The sequence below is a fragment of the Oryzias latipes genome, chromosome 7 (genome assembly GCF_053564925.1).
Source record: "Oryzias latipes strain Hd-rR chromosome 7, Olatipes_Hd-rR_3.1".
Lineage (NCBI taxonomy): Eukaryota > Metazoa > Chordata > Actinopteri > Beloniformes > Adrianichthyidae > Oryzias > Oryzias latipes.
The window spans coordinates 34861440-34889165 of NC_136243.1; the positions used below are offsets into that span (position 1 = coordinate 34861440).

At 40.6% G+C, this 27726-nt stretch overlaps 1 protein-coding gene across 4 annotated transcripts; it reads right to left on the minus strand.

Moving 5' to 3' along the window:
• Nucleotides 1-5460: 5460 nt before the first annotated feature.
• Nucleotides 5461-26653, minus strand: LOC101158195 (neuronal acetylcholine receptor subunit alpha-4). 4 transcript variants are annotated; one of them, XM_020704409.3, is made up of 7 exons: nucleotides 26548-26653; nucleotides 26393-26453; nucleotides 14400-14551; nucleotides 13580-13624; nucleotides 13383-13492; nucleotides 8601-10008; nucleotides 5461-6011 (listed from the first exon to the last, which is right to left on the minus strand). In XM_020704409.3, exons 4-7 carry the CDS (start codon nucleotides 13607-13609, stop codon nucleotides 5886-5888), a joined length of 1674 nt encoding a protein of 557 aa, XP_020560068.1. In that variant the 5' UTR covers nucleotides 13610-13624; nucleotides 14400-14551; nucleotides 26393-26453; nucleotides 26548-26653; the 3' UTR covers nucleotides 5461-5885. The 4 variants fall into 4 exon arrangements, with proteins under 4 accessions (XP_020560068.1, XP_011474999.1, XP_023812103.1 ...); XM_011476697.4 differs by lacking the exons at nucleotides 26393-26453; nucleotides 26548-26653 and adding an exon at nucleotides 17100-17371; XM_023956335.2 differs by lacking the exons at nucleotides 26393-26453; nucleotides 26548-26653 and adding an exon at nucleotides 13709-13753 and having other exon boundaries at nucleotides 14400-14502.
• Between the last annotated feature and the right edge of the window lie 1073 nt (nucleotides 26654-27726).

A 27726-nucleotide genomic window follows, 5' to 3' on the forward strand; every position in this document is an offset into this window, starting at 1 on the left:
AACATCACTTTGGTTCTGTTTCTTGAACTTATGAAGATTCTGAAAAGAAAGTCAGACATTTTGAGAACATGGTTGAGACTTCCTGATGGGTTTCTGTTTGAGAACTTGAGATTTAGATTCAATGAAAAAAAAAAGGAAATGAACAAACAAGATATGAAGCATTACAAAATCTGAACTTCTGGACACAGAACTCACCATCACTAAAAGTATATTTTCCGATAAAGAGAAGACATTTTATTCTGTCTGTTCCTTCCTCTGATTGAGGTTTCCGTCTTGGAAACTATATTTTCTCGGCTGGTCTTTGACTTTTCCCACCTTTAATCCCAACCTAAATCATAAAAAACAAAAGAGGCTGCATATTTGATCACAGTGTAAAATGCTCACACATTAACCAACTTTTAGACCACCTTCGATGGAAAAAAGCGACTTAATTTTTCTGGGTTATTTTAACTCAGGAAAAATAAAATTAAAAACTAAAGAATTAAAATAAAAACACTAAAACCCAAAAACTTAGTATTGCTCCGAAGAGTTAACAAAAATAAATCCCAACATAAACGAATTGAGTTAAAGAAATAATGCAAGTGTTTTTACAGTGTAGTCTTTAGTTTACAGTAAATTCAATTATTAATTTTGATCCGTTTTTTAAAATAAAGGTTGGAAAAATGAACTAAATGTTTTGGTCCAACAAAGATAACATAGCAAACTAATGATCAATAAGAGGTTATCAAGTTTTATTCCAGGCTGTCAGCATTTAAACCTATAGAAAATATTAAAGAAAATACATAATAGTAATATACCATAAACACAGCAGATTTACTTGGTACACAAATGTAAAGCTCAAAAAAGGAAACCAAACTCAGAAAAGGAGGGCTGAAAATGATCATATAATAAATAAATAATGATTAGTTTGATTATTTCCATCTGCAGAAACAGAAACGTCTCCTGTTTAAACAAACCAGAGGACAAGTTTCCACAATAACAGATGAAAAAATAATTTTTTTTCACTTTGGGAAAAGTTTCTGGAATTTATGTAACTTTAAATAAATGTTGCAGAGATTTTTGACATTTAAGAAAATCCTCGGCAAATGCCTGAAAACTGTCACAGCGTGAAACCACCTTGGGTGTTTAAAAACATTTGTTAGTTTGTGTAATTACCAAAGCCGGCAGGCACAAATATTCAAACATATTTTAGTGGTCTCAGACAAAAATTCACAGCAACAGTCTGTTGGTTCATAGAAAGTCACTGAGGAGTATCGCCGTAGCAACCTCAGCTTTCTTCTCAGCTTTATCTGATGCTGACACTCACACGAGGAAGTGATAAAGTTGATGTGGGTTCTCTGGGTCTCTTTCAGACGCCATAATCTTCTTTTTCCATCTGTTTGGCTGTTGACTTTCTAAATCTTCCATCTGTGCCACTAAATTTAGCCTTTTTTGAACTCAAAGCAATCATTTAGTTTCATGGTAAAACTGTCTCAACAGTCCACAAATCTTTGTAAGCGCAGGACCAAGAATTTGCCTCAAACAAGTTTTTTTATTTTTAGAAATCTGAGCCTTTAGAATCTGTTGAAGCAAGTTATCGTAAATCACTAAACTGCAGGAAATAAATCCTAATTTTGGAGATCCCTGTATTTGTTCTATCCTGTTTCCTGCACTCACTAGAGGAGATCGGCGGACAGCGGGACATATTTAATAGAGCTCTGCCAGGAGTTTCAGGCCATTGCATCTGCCCTGGATGATCCTGATGTCCCAGAGGCGGCCCCCCCTATCTGCTGCAAGAGCTTCAGCAGAAACACAGCCTTGGTTTGGATGTGTGTCCACTCTGTTAGTCTGGCGCATTCAGAAGGTTTTTTTTCTCATGCAAAGGAAGCATGCAGCATCTGCAGGCTGAATGAGAACCATAAATAATGCATGGTGTACAGTTAGATTCAAAATGTTTTCTGTCAGCAGAGTTATGAAGGCTCAGTCATGTGAGATGTGCAGGATTTATAGGAATCAGCATTTTGAAGTTTACTCACAGAGGGGAGTACGATCACACGATGCGCCTTTGTTTTTGCCCATTTGACTGTAAATCGTAAAGTAAAATTCTGTATTTTTTTACTTTCACGATGGATATTTAGAAGATTCTGTTTCTCTAAATGCTTAAATAGTAGTTAGAGGTTTCAGCTCTCATCAGAAAATCTTTTTTCGATGCGATAAATGGGAACTTCTGGGTTTCTGAGCTGTTGAAACATTCATGACCTGTGAGAGCCATACCTGTCCCTGACCCCCGCAGGATCCCTGCAGGTCTTTAAGCTGGGAGTTGTTTATATACCTTGTAAATATGGGACATTTTGATTTCCCTCATATAATTCAAGGTGCGAATGTTTGTGAAACCAGGTGGAGGGAAGAGTCAAGGCTGCATTGGGGGTGTTGGATGGGTTCTACCAGAAGCCCAACGACTCTTTGATGTTCACTAAATAAGCATTTATGTTTTAAATGTTCATTTCTGGACCTTAACATGAATTAGTCAGTCATTTTAACTAAGTAATGTATTCAATTTAAAGTGGATTTTCCATTTCTTCATTGCTGACTTGTATCAATTAATGAAATGCTTTAATGTGGTCGCTTCCCTTCACACAAGCATCAACATCTGTCACCTTGGATGGAGCAATTGAGGCAGATGTTTGACCTTAATTCACTGGAGTGTTGTGTTGGCTCAGAGCTTTGCTTTCCCGTCACGCCGTCAGGTGATGAATCACAAGTATCTGCTGTTGCAGTTGTGCAGAGCAGATCTTCTTTCAGCAGCGTTGTTTTTAATTTGTGGGACACAGCGGGGAAGTCCAGTCCCTCCTGTCATGAACCGTCAGGTTGTTGTCCTAAACTGTGTGGGATGACACTCACACCTGCGTTCAGGCTTGTCCCTGTCATTTAGATTTATATTTCAGTCTCATCTGAACAACAAACTGAGTTTTTGGAAGCTCAGCATTTGCCCTTCTCTGATTATAACACAATACATAATCTTTGTATTTTCAAGAAATGTATTTTAAAATGTTATTTAACTTGAAAATTAGAAGAAAAAAATCCCCCAATTTTTTCAATTTGTTAATAAAAATCCTTCATTTTTATAGGTTTCAAAATGGGATCTCATTCATTTTCATAAAACACACATATCTCTGCACGTCCAAAGTCTTTTATTCTCCATATTTTCCTGAATTAGGATTTTCTCTTGTCTGTAAATGTACATATTGATCAGTCGGCGGTCTTCTGCTGATCTGGTGGAAACGCGATAGTTTGATGGTGGTGGTTAGAATTGAGGCCATCCAGGTGGAACGTTTTTCAGTCCAATTGGAAGTTTCGGCCGAGTGAAACGGCTGTGGAGAGAAACACGACGGCAGAAATAAAAGGAAAGGCAGCTAATTAGGATTCACTAATAAATACGGTTTTTCCTCTATTGTCATTTCATGATATTGGCTTCTACAGACGGATTATACATCGCATTTACATTTCGTTTATTCCTGAATTGCAGTGTAGAAACACTTCAAATGTTCTTTCCCAAAAGCAAACAGTTTAGCCTTTTTTCCTGAAACATTTTCCACTCACCCTGCAGAAGAGCCCCACTGGTGTCTTTTTGCCTCCACTGGTGTGAAGACGTGTTTCCCAGGTGGGTAGGATTCTTCTTCTTAAGTTTTTTTTTTTACAGTTTAGTAGTGCTTGTCTGCTACCTACAGTGGGATGAAACTTGATGAGCAAAGTCAAAGCGATGCAAATCTTGCTCCAGCCTTTTTGTTTCAACAGGTTTGTTCTTACAAACGTTTCTCTTGGTGTCATTTTAATCCAGCCGAGCAGAAAACGCAATTATCAATTGGTCCTACTTGATCATGGAAGTACCAATGGTTGGTACTGCCGTGTTTTGAAAAGGACGTTACACACATGTAGTTTTGGCAGCAGATGAAATCTGTTGTTTTCTGTTTTTTTTTTTTCCAAGTAGATTTCCGTCAGATGCCTGCAGTGCTTTTGTATTTTTTTACTTTCAGTGTTGTAACCCTTGTGCTAACCTAGGCACTTTAACATTGGGAGTTGGGTCATCTAGACCCACTAGACAGTGCTCTGAGCCTTTTTTCTTCAATGATTTGTGATCTTCACTGGTGTCCATGGATTACATGAAATCTTTCCACCTTTATCCACCTTTGTCATGGTAGGGAGAACACCTCAATGGAAGGGGGGGGTCGTCTAAGATAGCACAAGGGTTAATTGTGGCTCAGAATCAGATGACTTTTGCCGCCTGGATGAGTATCGTCTATGTTTGCTCTGCAGATTGTGGAGGGGCTTACAGGCTTTCAGCGCCTCACATAACCAGGCCGAATGTCGTTCTCAGGTCCCAGACTTGTAATATGACAGACATTCATTTAAGTACTTCACTGACTGATTGTTTTTTCCAGCCTGCATCTTCCCTCCACTAATTGTGCATCAGACTCCTCCTTGAACGTTCTCCTCTTCAGGTTTGCTGAATGTTTAGCAGCTTTTCTCTCCGGGTTTGGCTTGAGCTCTCACTCACTGAGACTGTGTTGTCATCCTGCAGCTCCCCACCTCCCACATGATTTCTAGTCAAACCTTTCCCCTCAGCAAATCTTCAGCAGAGCTCTCCCCCATACGGCTGTCAGACACCTACAATAACAATGTGAGGCGCAGAGTTGCAAACGCAAGCACTGTTCCTGCGCTGGATTTCCTTTCAGCAGTTATTCGGTTACAGGTCACGCTGTTCTCAGGGAATATGACTTCATTTCAAGGAAGTTCTGATCGCTTTTAGCCTAAAGTTGATGGCAGGTTTTTTAAAGACCTACTGTGATGAAAATGGTGCTTTTGGTGTAGTGCAACATTTTTCTCATGATGGAAGACATGTATGAGGAAGATTAGTCTCATTCTGAGTTTTTCTTTATCCAAATAACTGGGAATCAGGAGCAGACAAAAAGATGCAGTTTGAAAAAGATTCTGCCTAATAAAGACATAATCATTATCAAAAGACCACTGGGAACGCTTTGATCATAGATCAAAAGATGATCAAGGTGGGACTAAAAAAAATAAAAGAATAAATAAATAAACGTAAAAGTTTAGAACTAGGATGATTTTTTTGCGTGGTAATGAAAAAAACGTCCGTTATTGTTGTGGTTGATCTTAAACTCTTTTCTCTCGGAGCGGCTTTGGTCACGGCTTCTCTTTCAAACTTTCTCTCTGGAATTTGGGCCAAAAAAAACTGTTTTGGAGGCGTCCAGACAGGTTTTCATGACAGTGTTAAAGCTCAACATTAAAAAAAAAGTAAAAAAAATAGAGAAGAAACAACAAATGAACAAAAAATAACGTTTTAGTAACTAAGAACGAAGGGTTGGTTTGTAGTTTAGAACCATAAGGATCTGTGCGTGCGCTTACTTGAGATCATTAAACTAAACAGAAATCTCTCCCAGCAGCAAACTCTGACACATTCAATGGAAATATGAATATTTAATGAACATAAGCTTATTAATATTTGGTGAAAGCATTTCGTTGTTATCTTTGCTGCAGTGCTGGAATGTAGAGAGTGGATCCAAACTGCTTTGAATCTTTATCTGCAGCATTTTTTATACTTTTCTGTTGGTCATTTCTTTTTTTTTTTAATAGTCTTGCAGGTGAAAGTGGATTGGCAGGACGAGATGTTTTCTTTGTTGGCCTTTTGCCCTAATAAAGAATTTATACAACCGCAGAATTTCAGATTGATTTGTCATGTTGCTTCTCCACAGCTAACCTTTTGCTAACATGAGTTTGAGTAAACAACAAAACACTTTAGTATCTTTAAAAAAACAGAAACACAACAATAATGGAACTTTTTTAAACAAAATAAAGGTCCTTTTGTCAGAGTTCATGTTCCAGAGTGTCTAGATCATTCCAGCCAACCAAGGAGGAAGGAAGAGTCCCACTGATCCCAGAATGCACACCAGCACAAACATCCAGAGGAAGATCCGGTCAATGACCATGGCGACGTACTTCCAGTCCTCCTTCACCTGGCAGAGAGAGAGCAAACCGCAGAAAGAGACATTTCAAATTTCACACCATACCAGCAATCATTTCTCACCAGTGATTGATTTCTCCTCCATGGCTTTTTTTTTTAACAGCAGGCAGCTTTTTCCCAAATGTCAGTCAATCTTTTGACTCTTGCAACAAACTCAAGGTCAGATTATTAGATTATTTCTCTCTAGTTATCAGGACTGGCATTTCTTAATTGAAAAAATAATTCTATAAACCTCGGCTGTGGCAGTGCAGTGATCTATTTATTTATATATAACTGTTATGTATGTGTTAAAAAGAGTCAAACTTCAGGAGGAGACAGGGCATTTCACATCCAATTAGTAAGTCAATTCTAAGCATAATAAATTAGATTATAATAAATTAATTCACATTTTTCCCCAAAACCTATGACTGACATTGTCGGTCCAAAGTCATAAATGAACTCAGTCATAATTTCTACAAAACCTTTTTTCAGATTGACATAAAGATGAATTAATATTGAGTGTTTTTAGGTCAAAGTATAAAAAAGTTTCTAAGCCAAGAGTGGCTGTTGTCTCCTTTTACGTCAAACAGGTTGTGTTTTGTGAGGATTGTACTGAGTTCTGCAAAGCTGCGCTCGCAGTGCTGTTGCTGACACGCTTGAGGGACAGGAGAGCTTCTTGTTTGTTCAAAAGTTAGATAAAGTACTGTGTGAGCTCGAGATTTTGTGTTTTTTTTTTTATGAAAAGCTGGGATTTTCACAGCTGTTAAATGCAATCTTCTCTAACTTCAGTTTAGTCCAGAAAAAAACCCACAATTTTTCTGTTTTGCAGGTTGTTGACATGCAACGGAGTTGTGGTGTTTTTAGAAACTGGTTTCTCAGAACAACATTTCACAAACTGACACTGTGGTCACTTGTTAAAAAGAACCCAACCCATTTTAAGCTATATAATGTCCGAATTAATGTTTTATGCTAACACAGTTCCGTAACCTACAGAAAAGGCATTAAAGGGAATGTTGATTCAAATACCCTGGAAAGACCAGCAATCATCTCGGGTGTTTTCCTTCAGTGAATGACTTTTTCCATGCAGATTGATGGATTCCAGACTCCTGATCATCCTGATCTCATAATAGCCTTGTGACCCATTTCAAATGAGCACCAGCCAGATAATTGCTGTCATCTCTCTTCTTTGACATGGAATTTACACAAGCCAATGGAAAAGACGAGCAACCTGCTGGACCTCCTTGTTGCTGCGTTGCAACCGCGTGGACAGGAAATGAGTCGAGATTGCAGATGGAGGAAAACATTTTACGTTGAAGCTTTGATTCCCTTCATTCAAATATTCACATTTTACAGCTTTGAAGATACATGTTTAAAAATAAAAAAAATTTGTTCAAATGCTTTGATTAAAAAGTATTTTAGGATCATTAAATCCGCAAAAGAAATGTTTGCCTCCTGTCAAAAAGGAAGCACATTTGGTTTATCTGAAAGCTCAGAAAAGTTTACTTTACCCAAAACAAGGAACAAAGTTTTCATCAGATCAAAATCAATGTCAAAAAAAAAAAATAGTGTTTTAGTAGAATCCATTTCTACTGTCAACCTTGACAGGGCACGCTCTAGAATACTTGGAAAGTCACAGTTTCAATACTAAATCCTTAATGTTCTAAACTTTGTTCCCTTTCCTTTTGGTTTTATGAATTTGTTTTAGCGTGCTGCTCCAAAAGCAAAAGCGTAAAACATTTGTTTTTTTGTTTGTCCTCCTCTTCCATGACGCGTCACAACATGAAGCCAATCAGAATCGAGGATTCACCCGGACAATGGTTTAAAGGCTGTTAACTCCTCACTACACACTTTGCACATTTTTCTCAAACATGAACATTTTCACATTTTAGTTCAAATCATTGTAGAAAAATGTGTCCAGGATTATAGAATTAAAACAAAGATCTAAAATGTATAAACTGAACACATTCTGTACAGGAGAAACGGCACAGAGGAGATTGATTGACAATGTTAACAGCCAATCAGGACACAGAAAAAAGTGCACATAAAAAAAATTAAAAATGCATGGAAAATTGCACGAAGAAAATCTGCAAAATGGCAAGACTGCGAAAGGTGAACTGGAAATAGCGAGGGAACGCTGGACTGACATTCTGAAAGAACATCTTAACCTTTACATACTGGAGTATAAGAGGGAGATTTATATTTAATAGGACACCTAACATTTCTTCATCTCTAATGTTGCTTAGCCCCTTAAGACCCGAGCTAATATTTGAGTTAACCCTCTATGGGGCTAAGCAAAATGAACTGCAGTGGTAGCATCACCTAAAATGTGACGTCCACACATGTGGGCGCCGGGTCTGAAGGGGTTAAATGGGCTAAATAAAGTGTAAGAACCACCAGAAATTAAGAAAAAGGAACATTTTTAAAACCTGAAGAGTAAAAGTAAAATTAGTTTAACAAAATTGTTCTGAATTAAGTAATAATAGACAGTAAATGTATTTTAAAAGCTGCTCTCCATTTCATTAAAGGTTTTAGGTTTTTTGTATTTACAAACAGCCACCAGGAAATATTTGAACTTCAGTTGAATGAATGGGAATGAACTCACTGAAAAGTCTGCGTCTCCCGCCCTGAGATGATCGGCGATGTACTGCACCCCCTCGATGGCGCGCTGCATCGCTGGGGAAACTATAGGAGCCATATTGTCCAGCTGGGTGCTTGCATCTTTAGCAAACTCAGCCGCCAGAGTTTCTGTCAGCTGTTCGGGTGTTTTGTTGGTTTGGCCCGTGAAGCCCGCCGCCCCGTCATTATGCAGACAGCAGTACTGGAAGCTCTGCGAGCGACACCGATGTGCTGATCTCTGAGGCGGCTGCCCCTGCTTCCCGCACATTTGCTCCACACTCAGGGAGCGACCGTTTCGGGCCAGCGGGCTGGGATGCTCCCTGGAGAGGCAGGGAAACGGGCCCAGCGGCATGGACAACTGAGGAGCGGAGTGGGTGGTGGAGATGTGTCTGCACAGGGCTTGATGCTCCAGGAGAGGGGAGTACTGACCAGACGGGGTCTGGCAGAAGATGTCGGCTTTCAGTGGATGATCTTCATCGCTGCAGTCATCAACAGGAGAAGAAGAGGGAGACGGGGAGCACACCAGGATTCTTGGACTGTCCACCTTTGGGAGGCTGTTGTGAACTTGTGTCATCTGTCTCAGCTCCGAGTCCAGCCCGGTCCAAAAGGACTGCGAGTTCCCCGTGGCCGATATTGTGGTTGGACAGTGCATCATCTCAATGAGCCTCTTGCAGTGCTGCTTCGCCGTGCCAGGCGGCCGTTTCATGAACAGAACCCGAGGTACCAGATCCAGGAAGACCCTTCGCACCCAGTGAGGCATGCCGTGCGTCTGTGGCGATCGGTGGTGCACGTTCAGCACAAAGATGGTGATGATGATGGAAAGCGTGACAAACACCATCGTGAACAGCAGGTATTCACCGATCAGCGGGATCACCAGAGACGTGGAGGGGATGATCTCCGTTATCAGCAGAAGGAACACCGTTAGGGACAGCAAGACTGAGATGCACAAAGTTATCTTCTCGCCGCACTGCGACGGCAAATAGAAAACAAGCACCGTCAAGCAGGAGATGAGCAGACAGGGGATGATCAGGTTGATGGTGTAGAAGAGGGGGAGCCTCCGGATGATGAAGTAGTAGGTGATGTCTGCGTAGATTTCAGCGCAGCACTCGTACTTTTTTGTGTTGTACTTGCCCACTGCGTTGACAATGACCCACTCGCCGCTCTCCCAGTAGTCCATCTGATCCACGTCGCTGGCCATGCTGATCAGATCTATTTTCGCCCGATCGTACGTCCAAGAGCCAAACTTCATCTTGCAGCTTTGCTGGTCAAAGGGGAAAAACGTGACATCTATACTACATGAAGACTTGTAAATGGCCGGAGGCATCCACTTTATCTGTCCGTCATAGAACAGATGAGCTTTGGTGAGGTGAGTCACGGCAAAGTCTCCATCAGCGCTGTGGATGGAAAAAAAACAGGACATGAAGGGGAAGACGTTTGTCAAACGTGGTTTCCAACTAAATATGCTTCAAGAGTCTGTAATTATGAACCTTTAACAAACAGACAGCTTAAGGTTTTCTTCCTAGCAGTCGTCCTTGAGATTAGTTGCCATGGAAGTTGTTCGCATTTGAAATAAAAAAAACAAACAGGTCAACACCCGAGATGTTTTGAAATCTTACAAACTTCATGAAGCTTCCTTAGTTTGTTGGACTAATCTCTTCTGTGAGCTCAGACCTCTCATGTTTTTGTAAAATTGCCATTACACACCTGAGCATCCCCATTATTTCTGCCTCATCCTGTGTCTCAGTCATGTCTGAAAGGTGGAGATCAATTGCTGGTTAAATGCTATAAAGCATCCAACCCATTGTTTTCCTGTTCCTCTGTCTTTATTCTAGTATTTTCCACCATTTTTTTGGCGCATAACTCCTTCTACATTTTTTCAGCTATTTCAACTATCCAAATGTTCAGCTCTTTCAGCTTTTTTCAGCTGTGACTTTTGGTCCTTCAAATCCTTGAACTTTTCAAGATATTCCAGGATTTCCAGGATTTTTGCCTCTATTGAAATGAAAAATAGGGAAGCCTTGGTGCAGAAGCTCGCTGGTTCGATACCCGGCTCTGGCATTTAAAAAATTATATATATATATATATTATTGTGCTGTTTTCACTTTATTTATGGTCAAATTTGATCTTTTTTTTTTTTTGCCAATTATTACCCCTTAAATTTCATTTTCCTTCAGCAATATAGCATTCAACCCTGCATTTTTTTGGAAATGCAGCTCCGTCTTCTTCCATCTGATGTTTTAACAGAAGTTCACAGACTTTTTTGTGGGAAATCTTTTCTCTTTACTTCTTCCACAGAAACATTCGGTCTCTTTGGATGTGGTGAATGTTTATAAAAGGCATTTATGAAGGCTGGTCCATTTTTACTGATCTATCCTAAACATAAGTGATGGATCTCACATGTTTCATTTTAAGAGATCCGTTAATAGATAGTACAGTCTAAGAGGATCAAATCTGTTGATGAAACCAGCAGTGAGATGAACAGCAAACCTCACTGTATCTCTACAGCAGAGGTTCAGATATGGAATAACTGCAGGAAAGGAATGAAAAATTGTCAATCCTTCAAAAAAGTCAGGAAAACTATAAAGGCTGACATAATAAATACATATAAGGGAGTCATAACATTCATTCACATGTAATTTCTTTTACCATAAATGATTGTTTTCAGTGTTTTTTATAATTCTGTAAAAATAATTGAAATATAAAATTTAAGTTTGGACTAAATTGAAAATACTAGTTTAGACACAATAAGTTCTTAAACTTCATCGAAAGCCTTTTCAAAATTTGCATATTGTCATTCATTGTTACACCTCTGTTTATGATGTTTAACTCTTGTTTCAGTAGGTAACCATTGAGCTATGCTAGGCACTTTACCATTGGGAGTTGGGTCATCTAGACCCACTAGACAGTGCTCTGAACTTTTTTTCTTCAATGATTTGTGATCCTCACTGGTGTCCATGGATTACGTGAAATCTTTCCACCTTTATCCACCTTTGTCATGGTAGGGAGTCAATGGAAGGGGGGGGGGGGGGGGGGGGGTCATCTAAGATAGCACAAGGGATATAAAGCTCAGTTGCCAAGGAAATCCAGAATTTCACTCTAGCAGATTCTTCTGGAAGTTACATAAACCTGTTCTTCACCCACAGGCGACCAAAACATAAACCGGTGAAAAATCAACAGAAACTATTTTGAATTTTCATGAATGAAAATACTAAAATACTTAAATTTAGCAGAACAGTAGTTTGACATGTTCAACATAAACATACTGGTATGCAGTAGAGATGCAACGGTTCACCTTTGGTTTAATGGTGCAACATACAATTTGTATTTCAATTGAAAATTTGGCATCCACAGTATCTGGCCATAGGGGCAGTTGGGACTACGGCAGGGGGGGCAAACCTTTTGACTCGTGGGCCACAAGACGTTCCAAAATTTGACAGAAAGGCCGTACGAGCAGCAACCTGGAGTTTTTTGGCAATCCACATCATAAGAGAAAGAGCATAGCATCTGGACAAAAACGTGCTTTAATTTTGATAGAAAACTATTATGTATGTTTTAAACCTGAACATTTTGGAATTGGCATTTAAGAATTGTGACTTTTTTTTCTTACTAGAGCTCTGTCTCCTCCTCTGGTCTTCGGCGGGAACCATTTCCTGAGTTCTAACCACACTACATCTTCCAGCAATCCCAGCGCACAGTTTCTGGATGCCACACAACTGACTTTCATTTGCAATCCCTCACAGTGCACTTAAGCACTGCACTGAGCCCCACTCAGTATTGTTTGTGCCATCCTGCCTGCATTATCAAGGGTAACATCCAGACCGCTTCTGTTTCCTGACCCTGTTTTGTCTTTGACTCTGTTTGCCTGCCGCCTGCCCCGAATGTCGCCTGGATCCTAACTACCCCCGTCTCTTCTCTGATGCTTGTTATCGACCCCTTCCTGCCTGAGCCTGATTTAGCGTTGTGAACTTTTAGCCTAGCTAAGAAAATGGCTGCAATTGGAACCAGCCGTCTGCCTGTTTTGTGACAAATGGGTTGATAGCCCTCATAGAAAAACTTAGAGAAATGCTGCGTGTTGTTGGAATGAACACACATGAAAACCAGAAAAACAACAAAAACTTTCAAAACTACACGAATGCAGAACAACTTTATGCACCTAAACAAAGGTCAATGTATTTATAGTGCACAATCTATGCGGAGACACCAGAATAAATGGCAAAATCAAAAACTAAAAGGATTATCAATACAATTACCTCCCGTTTGGCGGGCTCGATTAAATAGCTTAAACGGGCGCATATAGCCCCTGGGTCTTAGTTTGCCCACCCCTGGACTAAGGCTTAATAAACCACTAACAGGTTTGTGAAGAAATAACAGCTATTTCCCTTTCTGATGCAGTTTGACTGCGTGCCCATCCGTGTCTCTCTGTGATCGGGGACTTCCTATTAAAACACATCCAATCAAAGTTCTATTTTTAACCTTCCGTTAGATGTATTACTAAAATTATGCTCAACATTTTTTTGTAAAGTCATCCATTAGGTATGGCTTTGTTCACGTTTATTTCTAGTAAATTGCTTCGTGATATTGGCGCAGGACAGGATTTTTCTTTTGGCACAACGTATTCCTCCCTTTCTCCCTGCAGGAACGAAGTCATCTCAATCTGAACATTAAATGCAAACTTTGTGCCGTGACAGCGGAGACCATTAAAGTTATGGGAAGCGCAGTGTGCCCAAAAAGCTTTGTTTCAATGTCGTGGAGGGAAACAGATCCTCACTTGTTGTAGAGGACAATGTCAGGCCTCCAGATGATCTCTGAGGGGATGCGGATGGAGGTGACATTTTCGTAGTCCTCTGGGTTCCAGCGGAGTTTGTAGTCATTCCATTCCTGCAAGAAAGCAATCAATCTTAGATTTTACAGCTGTTACTTTTCGGGTTGCTATGTCATCATGGCTTTTGTGTTATTATCTCGTACTTGCTTGAGCCAGACGTTTGTAGTCATCATCTGGTTCTTCTCATCCTGCAAACCAAAAGACCATTGTGGAATTCAGTCTCCACCAAATAAATAGGACAGACTGGAGTGTCCTACGGGAAAAATACGAACTTTATGCCTCATGCGGCGACGCCTTCACCATTACTTTGCAGCATCCTATAATACAAGGCAGTCAGTGAAGGCTCACTGTAGGAGAAGACATCTTCACCCAGTGCTGACACTCACCACCAGGCAGGGGGAGCACGCGCTGTCAACTTACTGGGTGTCAAAAAGCTGGGAAAATCATCTCCTCACAGTCTATAGGCACCTCCAGGTAACTTTATGTGGATGTTATAAAACAGATTCTAAAATATTTAACAAAACCGCCCAGCCTGTGAGACACTTTTCACACTTTTGAATAAATGTCTGAAAAGCAAAATAAACACAAAAACAAACAATTATTTATTTATTTATTTATTTGGTGGTGTTTTGTTCCACCTGCGATGCTTGGATTGCTTCTGCTTTAAAAATCCTGTCAGCTGTCAGCATTTAGATTGGCTGACAGCTGAGGAATGTAATGCAATCGGTTCCGTTTCGGTTTAAGTTCAGATGATCTGCATTGAAATGGATGTCCCTCCTTCAGAATAGCATGGAAAGGCTTTAATGAAACTTCAAATAAGGAATGCAACTGAACAGAGACAGCATCAGAAAAACTGCGAAGCGTCATGAAATGCGTCAATTATAACCAGGAAACACAGAAAATTGAAGTAGATTAAATGCATTTATGTGATTTAACACTGGACCCTCCTTGAATTTCACTCACCACATCAATCAGCTGTGCAATGGACAGTCCGAAGTGGACTAGCACAGTGTCCGAAGTGTTCTGCACAGGCCGCGAGAGCTTGTTGTAACGTGCAAACAGGTTCTGCAGCAGCCGCTCCTCAGCATGGGCGCGGGGTTCAATCTGGGAGGAAACTGGAGAGCGACATTAAACTTCAGCTTGAGAACATTTATTTAGTTTCCATCCATCCATCCATCTTCCAAACCAGCTGAAACCCTTTTGGGGGCCAATCCAGCTTTTGTTGGTCAAAGATGGGGCTCACCCTGAATGGTTCACCAGTCTGTTGCATGGACACACACACACAAACACACACGAGCACGTACGCATGCACGCACATCTAGGTGCAATTTAGAATCACCAATTAACGTATTGAGTATGCTTTTTGACTTTTTTATGTTTTTTGGGAAGAAACTGGAGATCCTGGAGAAGTTACAACTTCTTTACATAAAAGGATCCATCTGGGATTTGAACCATGACCTTTTGCGGCGAGGCGAGACAGCTAACCACTGTTCCACCGTGCACCCAGCCCTTTATTGGGACTCATGTAAAGAATTCCCCTTTGTGGAACTCATCAGAACCTGATGGTTTTTTTGGATACTTCCCGCCTTTTTAACGTCAGAAACAGAACCCGTCCATTCAAACGCCAACCTTTTTATTTGCAATGCATCCATTTTTAATGAGTTTAATCTGCACCAAAGCAGGGAGGAACCCTGAAGTACGGAGACCGTTGTTGTTGTGCAGGTGGCGTTCGGTTACACCACACACCGTGGAAGGAATCCACAGTCAGGGGTGGGCAGGCAGAGAACAAAAAGGCTATACGAATCAGAACCTGAGGGCATCACTGTGTTTCCAATCAACCCCCCTGATGGAACTGTTCAGACAGCCCCCCCTCTCCCAACGCCACATCCACTCATGTTCCATTAGCCTGGGTGTCCTTTTGCTTCTGCAGCTCGTTTTCCATGGAAGATGACCTAATTAGGTCCAGCAGTAATTAAAGAACAGTTTTAGATCGTCGAGTCCGGCCTTTTATCAAATATTATTGGAGGTTATTATTCTTATGAAGTTGGCCTTATTGATATGTTGTCAAAGGCATTTCCAGTGCCTTCTTTCCTCACTTAAATTCATCAGTGGCCGTTTAATTAGCTCATATTGAGTTTAGGAAGACGTACGTCTTTACGTATGTCAGAGGAAGAAGACTTTGAAGGAGGCCTCCACATTAACTTAGCTTAGTCAGTTTGTTAGTTCATTTTAGTATTTTACTATTGCACTCTTTTTATTCACGATCCTTTTAAAGTTTATGTTTCACTTCGAAGCCCATCGAGACGACTGTTGTTGTGATTTTGGGCTATACAAATAAAATTGAATTGAATTGAATTGAATTGAATTGAATTGAATTGAATTGAATTGAATTGAATTGAATTGAATTAACCAGGGTTCTCCAAATAGGGATACAGGTGCTGTTATCTCCCTGCTGCTTCTCCTCCCCACTCAATAAAAACTGATGGGCTGCCATTCAGCAGCCTGAAGACTGACAGTCACAATTTTAAAGGGACTGGGATCAATACCCTATTAAACTGATACAGTTGCTTCTTTTTTTATACATTCCTGGCTCTTTCTTTGCCGCATCTAGACACCAGCTAACCTTGAAACGTCTAAATGCTTTATGATGAGAATCTCTGACCCATCAGATCACTTTGGGCCAGAATTATTTGTTTTGGCAACTTTGATAGGAAAAATAATTCTGCAGCCACATTTTACTTTAGAGCTCAGTTACAAGTCGTGACGATGACATTAAGAGCACAGAAATGTTGTTTTTTCTGAGAACAGCAATCAATTAATGCATATTAATTTAATTCTATTTAAAGACAATCGCTGGAAAGACAAATCAGGTACATGGCTGTGTCATTTTCTGCAGATGTTTCTGGTTATTTAAAGCACGAGCCAGGCAGAATCATGTGGGTTTAATGTAACCAAGCCACCACTAAACCCAAATCTGTCCTTTTTATGATCAATGCACTCTCACAGGCCAATCCTAAACGAGCTGCAAATTCCAAAAATTATCTGCTGCTCCCCGACAAGAAAAAGCTTTTGTGCCCAGCGTCAGTCCCTGAGTGGCAGAGGTGTGGGTACTAAATGGCTCAGATACATGGTCTGCATTTCTATTGTGGGTTCTTTTTTTTCAGTCTTGTTAATGGATAAAAACACTTTCCCACTATGACACATTCAGCCGCCTCTTTTTGTGTATGCGATCTTCCGTTAGCTCAGAGATTTTTCTCCAGAATTCATACACTGATGAACACAGGTGGAAGGAGGGGGGCAGGATTCAATGTCTTGCACAAGGACACTTCAACTACAGGCTGGAGGTCAGGACTCCAACTATGACTGCTCTAACTCCTGAGTCAACAGAAAAGGGGAATGGTGGATTATAGTTTTTTTTTAATCTGCTACAGTCTGGATCACTCTGCAAAGTTCCAGAAATTAGTCAAGAAAAAGTTCAGATGCAGCTTTTAGGCAATACTTTGGTGAATCTTTCATGCCGTAAACAAATATCTGAGCCTATCATGACTACAGGTGAGAAGAACTGAATTGTGTTTTACAGAGAAAAAGAAGAAAAGCAACAACTGATCGTTTTTGTGCATGAAAAACCAGAACAGCTGAAATTGAGAAGCAGATGACATTTACCGTGTCGGCTTAGAGCGATGAAAAACAAGCTGAAATATTTGATTAAATCCATCGTGTCGTTAGATCTGTCAACCGTCCTGCAACTTCTTCTGGATCTCAGCCCTGCAGCATCTTCATCAATCCTTGTGAGTTTGACGAGGAACGTCTGATGGGGTTGAACAGCCCGGCCACTTCTGCTGCCCTGTGACTCATCTTCAGCTGCAGGTCAACACTCAGAACCTTCTCCTCGTGCAGCAGGAATGCTTCACCCGAGTGTGGTTTATCTCAGTCTCCTCCTTTTCTACACGCCTCCCTCTGTCGCGTCTCCTCTCTCCTGCCTCCTCTCTCTCTCACCAACACTCCAGTTTGTCGCTCTCCCTCCTCCTCCTCCTCCTTCCTTCCTCTCTGTTGCATTTATTTCAATTAAAAGTTCCTTTTATTAAATTGACATCTGAAGACAATCAGTGTACATGTGTGTTATGTGTGTGTGTGAAAGTGTTATCGTATGTTTTTGTGTCTCCATCCTGTCAAAGTCCAGTGTGGAGAATTGGTGGAGTGAAGCTCCACTCTTCCTAGATCTACCCAGAAGCACATCCGCCCGTCTTTCATGCTAACCCTGTGTTGACCCTCACCTGCTGTCGGTTTTTCTCCGATATCTTCGCACACACTTCTGCCTCTCTGCAGCATCTCGCCTCCTCCTCCTCCTCTTGGTTTGTGCGTCAGCGGAACTCATTGCTGAAGCTGGCCAACACTTTTTCCTTGAGATGCGCTCTTTCTCATTTGCACTTTTTTTTTTCGTTTTCTTTTTTAATCTTCAGAAGCAACATTTTATGTTCAGAGGGCAAGAAAAAGAGGACACCTGAGACACTTAAAAACCCCGCGGCTTGAGAGTGCACTCGAGACGAGCCAAAAGCGGAATTGATTTTTTAACAGATTTTCTTGTGCTTTTGTTGCGTGGATGAGAGCAACAAAGACGTCAGGGTAGAGATGCATATTTTGCTGTTTTATCAGACCTGTTCGTTTTTTTTCATTGGTCTACAGGAGGAAGCCTCCAACATGGATTTTTGTCTGATCTAAATCCCTTTCTTTCACATGGAAATGACTGACGAAACTCCAATGTTTCATCAGCAGATGAAAAGTCAAAGATTTGATTGCTGAATATTGACTTGCTTTCTGACATTTGTAAGCAAGTGAGGGGGCAGAGAGACACCTCAACCATAGTTAAAAGGCATGATTTACCGACTGGCGCAGCCATGTCTACCATCACTTAATTGTAAAACCAGGAATAAAGCTTTACTCGAAAACCCTCAGACGTGGTGCGAAATACTAATAAAGGCACCAATTTTCTAATGACGCCAAACCAATATTTTACTCATAGTAGAATACAGGAAAACATCAAAAGTTAGTTCATGTCACCTCACGTCTGCACACAAAATCCTTCCCAACAATTTTTAGCTACGCTTAATAAAACATTGTGCAACTGTTTTTGGGTTTTTTTGTGCTAATTGAAATTGTCCTTTCATTGCTTAGGTCTCTGCTTCACCACCACCACCCTATTGTCGGCTTCATAATACAAATGCACGGCACAATTACAAAGTATAAACCAGAAAAAATGGTGTAAATGGTACCGTGAAAGGGGAGGCAAAAGGCTGGAGGCATATTTGATAAACGGTAGCTGGGAATTCATAAACCGTTTGTGACAAAAATTCCCTCCAGGATTATAAAAACTGGAAATATATCATCCTTTGTGGCACCTAAAATCAAGGATTTTTCCAAAAATCCATAATTTTATAGACCCACTCCAATTAAAATTGCATTTTTGAGTCCATTGGCAGGCATCAGTTGCAAAGAACTATACCACGAGGTTAGACATTTGTTGGTGGACAGCAACACCATTTTTTTTTTATCTTTCAAGGTTTGCCTCTACATGAGCTTGGATGCCTTTCTTTAGGTTGGTGTGCCATCTGCCTGTGTCACTGCATGTAACAGTCCAAGTGGCAGGATCTCCCTGGAAGTCCTTCATCTCTCTTTTCATAACATCTCTATACATCAAGCAGGGCCGGCCGGTCTTTTGCCTTCTTCCACTGTGCCGAATGCAGCGTGGAAGGCAACTTTTGGGCATCCTGTGGACACGACCCACCCATCTTAGTCGAGTGAGTTTCAACAGGGATGACAGAGGTTTGGAGTCAGTAACATGGAAGAGCTCTTCCTCATTCATTTTGTCCTTCCAGGAGATCCCAAGTATGGCTCTGAGTGATGTCGTAAGAAAAGCACTGAGAACATTTTCCTGGTGACGATTAGTTGTCCAACAATAAATCGCATTTCTGAGTTTTCTGTTTTCAAATCATTATGAACCAGAAGCAAAAAAATGCAGTTTGAAAAAGATCGTATTTGTGACGTAGAAAAGACACTTGACGGGCCCCAATGATTCCCGCTCTGCTTGAACAGAAAGCTCTCGGCAATGGAGAGGGGAACAGGGAAAAGGGTTGCCCCATGCCTACAGTCCCGCCCACAACTCAGAGGTGAATTTATAATGAAATCTTGGCGCTCTGCAGAAACTATGTCTTAGAAAACGACACCGGTGTCTTTGATTTTGGCTAAAAACGGCATCATCATCATTGAAAGACCACTGGGAACGCTTTGACAATAGTTTAGAAGATATTTGGAGTGGGACTTTACAGAGAAAGGAAAATCGCAAAATGGGATCAATACTGATCTTTAGCTCGAAGCTTCATTCTGTGATAGAAACCATTGCAAGTTCTCAGGAACACTCAGCTTTCATGGCTGTCTTTTTAGCCGTTGAACGCTGTTTTTTTTCTGTTTAGGAACCACTGCTGTATCCTCAGACAGTCAAACCTGTTTAAAAGCTGCTTTATGCCTGAATAAATCAAACAAGCAAAGATTGGATGAATCGACTTTTATTTGTGTAATATTACAGATTGGATTGATCCCATGAGTGCGACACGTTTTTAACAAAAAAAGACTTCCAAAGTGTCACAGTAAATCAAGGCAGGAGGATTCCTTAATCCACATAGCTCTTCTATAGCGGACGGCCTTGAAACCTTTGATGAGACATTGTTGAAGTGCACATCATTAGTCTACATCATCCAAAGGCGCTCTTGTGTACATCTGCTGTCTCCTGCTGAAAATCGACTTTATTCTCTTTATGATCTTATTTATTTAGTTATGATTATGACTGGATTTTGACTTGAGCTCCAGTTCTGTATTTCATTGTTATTTTCAAACAATCTTTGAAGGAAAACACTTTTTGTGCATCTGTGTTAGAGAGCTTAAGGAATACAGTTAGTTTTATTTAAAGAAAAAACAATAGTTTTAGGCAAAATCTAAGGTTTAAAATGAAAACACACCTATTTTATTCACAATTTGACAACAGATTAAAAGTTAAAGGTGTTCAGTAAAAGTTGAGTTGATTTGAACTTGAATACATATAAAAAATGTAAATGTTTCAGAGCAGAATCTCAATTTTTCAGATGTAACCTGACATTTCCCTCTAAACTGTGAATTTCTTGGCATTTTACAAGCTGCTGTCACTCCCAGCTCGTCACATCCTGCTGCCCTGACAGGATGCTGCTGTCATTTTTTGTCATAAAGTTTTTGTAGAGCCAGAACCAGAACAATTTGGGACAAATCACCATGGCAACCTGCACAATGCAGGGCAAGTACAATGGGTTATTAACAAGACTTCCTTATCTTTTCTTCAAGGGAAAAAAAATCAATTTTAACTAGTTTGATTTTATTCCTGATATCTTCTGATAATCTGTTGTGAAAGTGTTTTATTCTATTTATTTATTTATTTTTACAAATTTTTGATTTTTGAAAGGATTTTAAGGAACAACTCTTAAAAGAGTCTGTCCCACGGCAGCCATCCTGGACTTAGGGACCAGATCGTTTTAACAACCCCCCCCAATACATGTAATGGGTACATCCAAAGGACGTTTTGAAATTATTATGGGATGTCCACAGGACCTGCAGTTTGACAACTATTTTCTGGATAAGTGTAAAATGAGGTGATTTTGTCATTTTCACACAATTTTGGGAAAATAAACTTTTTGTTTTCACACGCACCACCGGATTACGTTAACCCCAGCTGTAGATTCCAATGACCTTTGACCTCTGGAAAAGGCTGCTACCTTTTCTTTAAAAAAACACCTTTACTAACTTCTGCAAATTTAAACTCCAAGGTATATCTATCTGTTGCCTCTTATCTCCTCTAGCATCATTAGAGAGCTAATGCCCAATGAGCTTTTTTTTTTAACTTTATTTAACCAGGTAACCTGTTCCGAGCATGTTCCTATTTATTTCTGTCAGACAGCTCTTGCAGTAAGACATATTTATTTCCATATACTTAATATTTACATTCTTTAAGTTGGCATTCGCATCTTTCGTTTTGGCATAAGGCTCCGTTCAATTCCATAATATAATTTTCCGTAATACTTTTGGGTAACAAAAACCCCCCTTAACGGAGCCCACAGGTGGAAGCCGGGGAGGAGGGAGGGGCGACGAATGAGCGCTGAAGGTAAGAAAGAGAATGGACAACTGCGCACCTGGACTTAAATAGGACGCTGAGCAGGTGAGTTAATTAACTGAACCGCCCTATGAGTAACCTGTAAAGCACTGCCGAGTGTGCCTTCCAGAAATTGCGACGGGTCGCTTATTTATTTACAACACCAACCTGGGAAGTGGAGAAATACAAAGGTAGATAAAAGCACATCACAATAAAAACAACAATTTACATCAAGAACACTACTCAGTCAAAAATAATTCTGGAAAATATACATAAGGTGAATACATTCTTAATTCCTGTGAGCAGGATTCAGTCGGTTAGTTAAGAGGTTGGTTTTAAAGATTGCAGATTTTGAACGGCGTTCGCCTGGCGAGCTCTAAAAGTGTTGTCTCCCTGTTGCTCACACTTTTTTACCGTAGTATTGTAAACATTTGTTACATGAATCAGCTAAACAAAACAAATATGCCGTAGATAAGACTTTATTAAAAATGTGTGTGTGGTTAACAAAACTCTATCAAAATTCAAAGATGTACTTTTGCAGATTATTCTAAAAGTTATATAGACTTGTTTATTGTCCCCAGGTGACCCCAAACTGATATGGTTGCTATGGAGATGAAACCAACAGAAAAACCGCATTTTTTAAGTGTTTTTTATTTATTTTTTAAATAAGATTGTCATCTGCAGCTCTCGTTAGGGTGGCAAGGGCAAAGGGGGTGAGTGAGGGGCGTGAAGCAGCTGCTCGGCCAGTGAGGGCAGGTCAAAAGGGGGTGGGTGACGCCTGTCGGTGTTATTACACTTCAACTTTTAACAAAGTCTTGATTTATACATAGAAAAAGATTATAGACTAGTTTATTCTTGCTCGTCAAATCAAACTCTGAAGTTTAGCTTTTTTTATGTGTTTGACACAAAAACAAGTGAGAGGTGAAATGGACATTTACTAACACAGCTGTCATTGGAGGATTAAATCATAAGCCAAAATAGTAATGGCATGGAGGGGCTCTCTAAACTGTGTGAAGTATGTGTGGTATCGATCCGATCACAGCCACCCAGAGGGAGAACTCCCCTGCAGCCGCTCCAGTTCTCAGATCAGCAGGTCGGCTTCCACTCGGCACAACCTGTTTTGTTTTTGTGATTCACACAGCTGCCTTTGTTCCTCTCACACTGACAGAAACCCACACAGACTTTGGGATTCATCCCTTGCATACAAACGCACACAACCTACTAGGGTGGCCAAGATCACCTGTCAGCTGTGGCTACTGATGCAAACGCTCCACTGCACCTTTCCTGCAAAAGTATTTCACACAGTGCTTTGAAAGTATACCCATCCCAGTCTCAATAATACCATTGGTGTGTTATATATCAGGGCTGCGGCAAGACAACCGGGAGGCATCTGAATTTTAGATTAGGTTTTGTTCAAACACAAGATCTCTGTCATTTCAGTGAACGCAGCTTGCAGACCTCACAATGATCACGACAACAGATGGAAATGAAAAAAAGTCCCGGTCAATCAAAAACCCTCCGGCAGCTTTCAGCAAAAAGTGTTGCTCTGCCTTTTCCGGCGGTCCCAAAGGTCCAATTGTGGTTTCGAATTTTTACCGAAGCAGGAAACATTTCTGTCCGTTTCAGATAACTTTCTGTAAACTGAGCTTCAAAGCCAGAAGACCAGAACATTTGAAGTCAGGAACGTTCTCTAAGGAATTACAGGCTCCAACCTTCCCTCCATCCAGGACCAGTACTGGTCCAGGTTTAAGAACTGGGCTGGCAAAATCTCCACAGACCCCCACACCGCAGACACTACCTGTTCTGACTCCTCCCCTCAGGCCGGCGTTTCAGAGCTCTGTACGCCAAAAACCACCCGTCACAAAGACAGTTTCTTCCCAGGCACAGAACCACACACCTGTGAATTTTTAAACCAGTTTTAATGTTTTATGTATTTTCATTTTTCCTAATATTTATGCCTTTTTTTGTTTGCTTTGTCCTTGAACACGAGAGCACGAGTTACCGAGGTCAAAGGTCCCTCCAAAAACTGGATTTTAAAGATGTAGATGTTTTAAAAAAAATACCTTTATTTTCTTTCTTGCAAGAAAAATAACCTTATCAAGAACGTCTTTTCGGCAACATAATCTTAGCTTGAGAACACACACAATGTCTTAGTAGCTGGATTTTTTTGTTAAAAAAAGAATTCTTACCCTATTTGGCAGATTTATTAAAGAAAATCACCCAACGGGATTAAGACTTTTTGACATATTTCTAAGAGTCCTGTTTTGTGTATGTGCGCTTATAGTTGGCCAATAAAGCTGATTCTGATAAATGAAAAATAAACAACCAATAAATTTTGCCAAAATGTAAGATTGGAAATCCAGTTTTTACTTGTATATCGTCTTTTACCTATAAATAAATCATAAATCCAGCAAAAACCAGCGAGCATCCTGATTCTCTGTATGGAAGCACTCCCAAAAGCTATCATTAGTGTCAAAAATGGCTCTGAACTCCCTGCAGCAGCCAAGGCCTGAGGTGAAATGGCCCCTGAACAGGTAACAACAGAGACAGCAGAGGCTGCAAGGTGAACGCCATCTGTTCACCGGTAACACTCAGACCTGACATCCGATCACAGAGTGCACGATCCGCGGCCGGCTCTGTAAAATGTTGGATTAATACAAGTCTTTTTTCTCCAGAAAGACCCGAGTGCGTCACTTCTTTATCCTGTTGATCCAAACGGATGCAAACAGTCAACCAAACGAAGCAGTGTCCAGCAGGAATAGTTATCATACCTTAGGGTTTATTTAAAGACATAAGAAAACAATCGTCAGTGTTATCTTGCAACTCATTATAGTGTTCACACTGCAGAATCAGTGAAAGTAATTTAATCTACCTTAACACAGAGATCGTTTTAAACCATGTCATGGTGACAAATGTTTCAGAATAACAAGTTTTAGAGCTTCTCAAAATGCCTGACAGTCATGACGCACGTCGGATCTAAAGGTGTACAAACACGTTCAGTGTCCAACCCATCAGCTTTACTGTATGCCCACTCTCACTCAGACAATAAAAAGGGCTTTACAGATGCACTCCAGTCAATAAAATGAAAGTGATGTCACTTCAGGTTCTGCTCAGACTTCAGCATCATCCTCACTGGAAAGACAGACTATTTTAATAAATCCCATCTGCAGAAATTCAGGGTCTAGCACAGGGTCTTTCATGCACATTTGGTCTCAGAAGGATATGATCTGCAGAGAAATACGGACCAAAGCCTTGAAAATGTGAATTGTTCTGACTCAGAAGGGGCTGCTTGTTTTCTGCACCACCTCCAGGTCCCATAGCAACCGGGCTGGCACCAGGAGAAACTAAAGTCTGAATGCACGGTCCCCTCCAATCTTTTTGCCATTTTGACTCCTCCACTGTGAGCTTAGCTAGAACCACCCATTTTCTCGTGTGACGGGGGTCAAATACTCAGAAACCTCCTAAAAGAAACAACACAAACAGCACAAGGAGGTGGTAGCAATCAATATTTGTAAAATCAAGAAAACCACCAAAGTGGATCAACACCTTAATGAGCTTTATCTAAACTCTGTCTGCTGAGTTGAGGTGGTAAAAAAAAAAAGCATATTTGGTTATGGCCTTGAAGAAGATATGATGAAGAATTTACTTTTCATTTGGTTAAGAAAGTCAACCCAACGGAACATGTGTCAACTTCCAAACAATAAAAGCAGCAGAGGGCTGCAGTGGCTCAGAGTCAGCTGGCACAGAACTTCCTGTTTACACAGTTAGACGCTCACAAAACGCTGAGGGGCTTCGTGCCCGAACCACAACAAAACCACGCACCACTGCTGACCCGAACCCGGAAGAGAAGTCTGAACCAAAGACACATCCGTTCTGGGAGTCTGTTCAAAACCTGTTTGGGCCAAAAGATTGACAACATGTCTGGAGAAGAAAGATAGAAGCATTTGCATGAAAGAAAAAGAGCGTTTTATAGCGGAATGGGCTGATGGCGAAGAGATGAAAACCTGTCAGGCTTGGAGGGAGAGGTGGATTTGAGGATTTTCTTACACAAAACTGCAATAAAACTTGTCATTTGAATTTTTTTCTCAGCTACTTTCAAAAAAGTTTTTTTTCAAATGACTTAACGTCACTTAGTGCCTTCTTCCAGCACACGGGCTGAAATTGTAACTGAAAAGCATACTGAGCAGGAGAAACGATTACACGAGCAAATCCCAGAATTAAATCTGCACCTTGTCTGGTTCAGTTACAGACATGCATGTTTGCATATGAATGCAGTTTAGGGCCGGTGGGCTGCTCGTTTTTCAGAAATCCCTGTCCCACCTGAAACAGGTGGTCATCGAGGGCTCGGATTGGTCACCACTGGAGTACGGTAACAAACAGTTGGATTGCAGTGTTTTAAAAAAAATTGTCCATCACAATGATTTGGTGATCAAGTTGAATGCTACTGCCGTAAATACACTGTTGTTGGTTCTAAACAATGACTGATCTGAGAACTGGACTGAGTGAGTGAGTGTGATGTCACCTATAGAAAATAGTTTATGGCTCCAACCAAATGAAGTCAGTTGAGTCGCCATTTTTTCACCATACGGACACCGCCATTTTGGACCCAGAGGTTACAGAGGCTACAGGTTTAAGCTAATCTAGCATGCTCTGTTACAGAGCGAGTGGCAGCATTCACTTAATTTTTTATAAATACATGCGAAAGTGCCTTACAGCCCCTGCTGCTGAAATATACACACATGTAAAGTATGCAGTCGGTCGGAGCTGAAGTGCACAATAATAAACTTACCGTGTCAAAACTGCTTTAAGACAGAATCCTGCAGCCTTGCGTCTCCCTGTACTGTGTGTCCCTGAGGAGGCAGATTGTCAAAAACACTTGTTTTTTTCTAAAGTGTTTGCATCATACAAGCAGTGGTGTGAACACTCTGGAAACTGCATAATTACAGATGTGACAGGTGTGTGTGCATCCATCCTTCTTCCTGAGATGCCAACAATGCAAACGCAACTCTCTGAGAAGCTTGTTGACTCAGCAAGATTGCTCTGTTTTTATTTACATTGTCAGTTTGCATGTTCTTGGATTGCATTTGAATGTTTAAACAAATACATGGAAAATAATGCTGCACGTTGAATTAGTGACTTGGTCTATTTTCTCTTAGATTTTAATCGCCTAAAGTTTTGCTATGAATAACACTTTTAAGTAAAGATATTGAAATTGTTTCAATAGTTCTTAAAAATTCCCTTAAAAAGTCGAATTGGATATACTTTTCTACGTTTTTTTATCATCTGCAGGGCTCTCTCTATATGGTGTTTGTGAACTCATGTGAAATTCATGCATTCAGAAAGAGTAAATATATACAGGACAACATGGGTTATCTGTGTTTTTTTAAATAAAGTTGGATTTGAATTGATCTGACTGTTGCAAAACGCCTAAAAGACATTCATGAAGACAAACACGTACAAATAGGGCCTTAAACATGGTTAGCAACACAGATGTGCTTGACAAACCTACATTAACAAAAGCAACAGTAGCTTCACCTTCAGTCATGTTCACTCAGTGCACAAGCAATCATGAAAATTTATTCCATACATTGTCTCAATGATATGGCTGCATAGTTTGACATTTCTGGAGGATGTGTTTGGAGAACAGTGTCATATGAGGGGGAGTGCGGCGTGAAGTCTGGTGTGTCGGCAGCATCCACTGAAATAAAGAAACAGCCAGAAAGGCTCCTGACAGAAACAGATCAGGGACACAAATTCTCTTTTTATGGCCAGAAAAACTCTGTTTTTTTACCTTATCTGGAGAATATTTCTTTTTGAGTGCGTTTTGATTCGTCTGGATTGTTGAAATGAACGCTCCTCAGAGCCAAGACAAGACTGTAATTAAAGAGACATCTGTAAAATGTCAAGTGAATTAGGGGAAATCTCAGTGCACGTGAAGAGTCATTTATCTTGGCCGGATGATGGCAACACCAGCATCCCGACTCCTTGGATGTCTCTAGCATGTAGCGAGAGGCTTGCTCATCCATCAGCGGTTAAATTGGCATCTTGACACAACGTGCCTCATGAATTCCACATCCCGCTTCCATATTCCCAGGACCGTTGCATGTTTCTGTGTAGATCCAC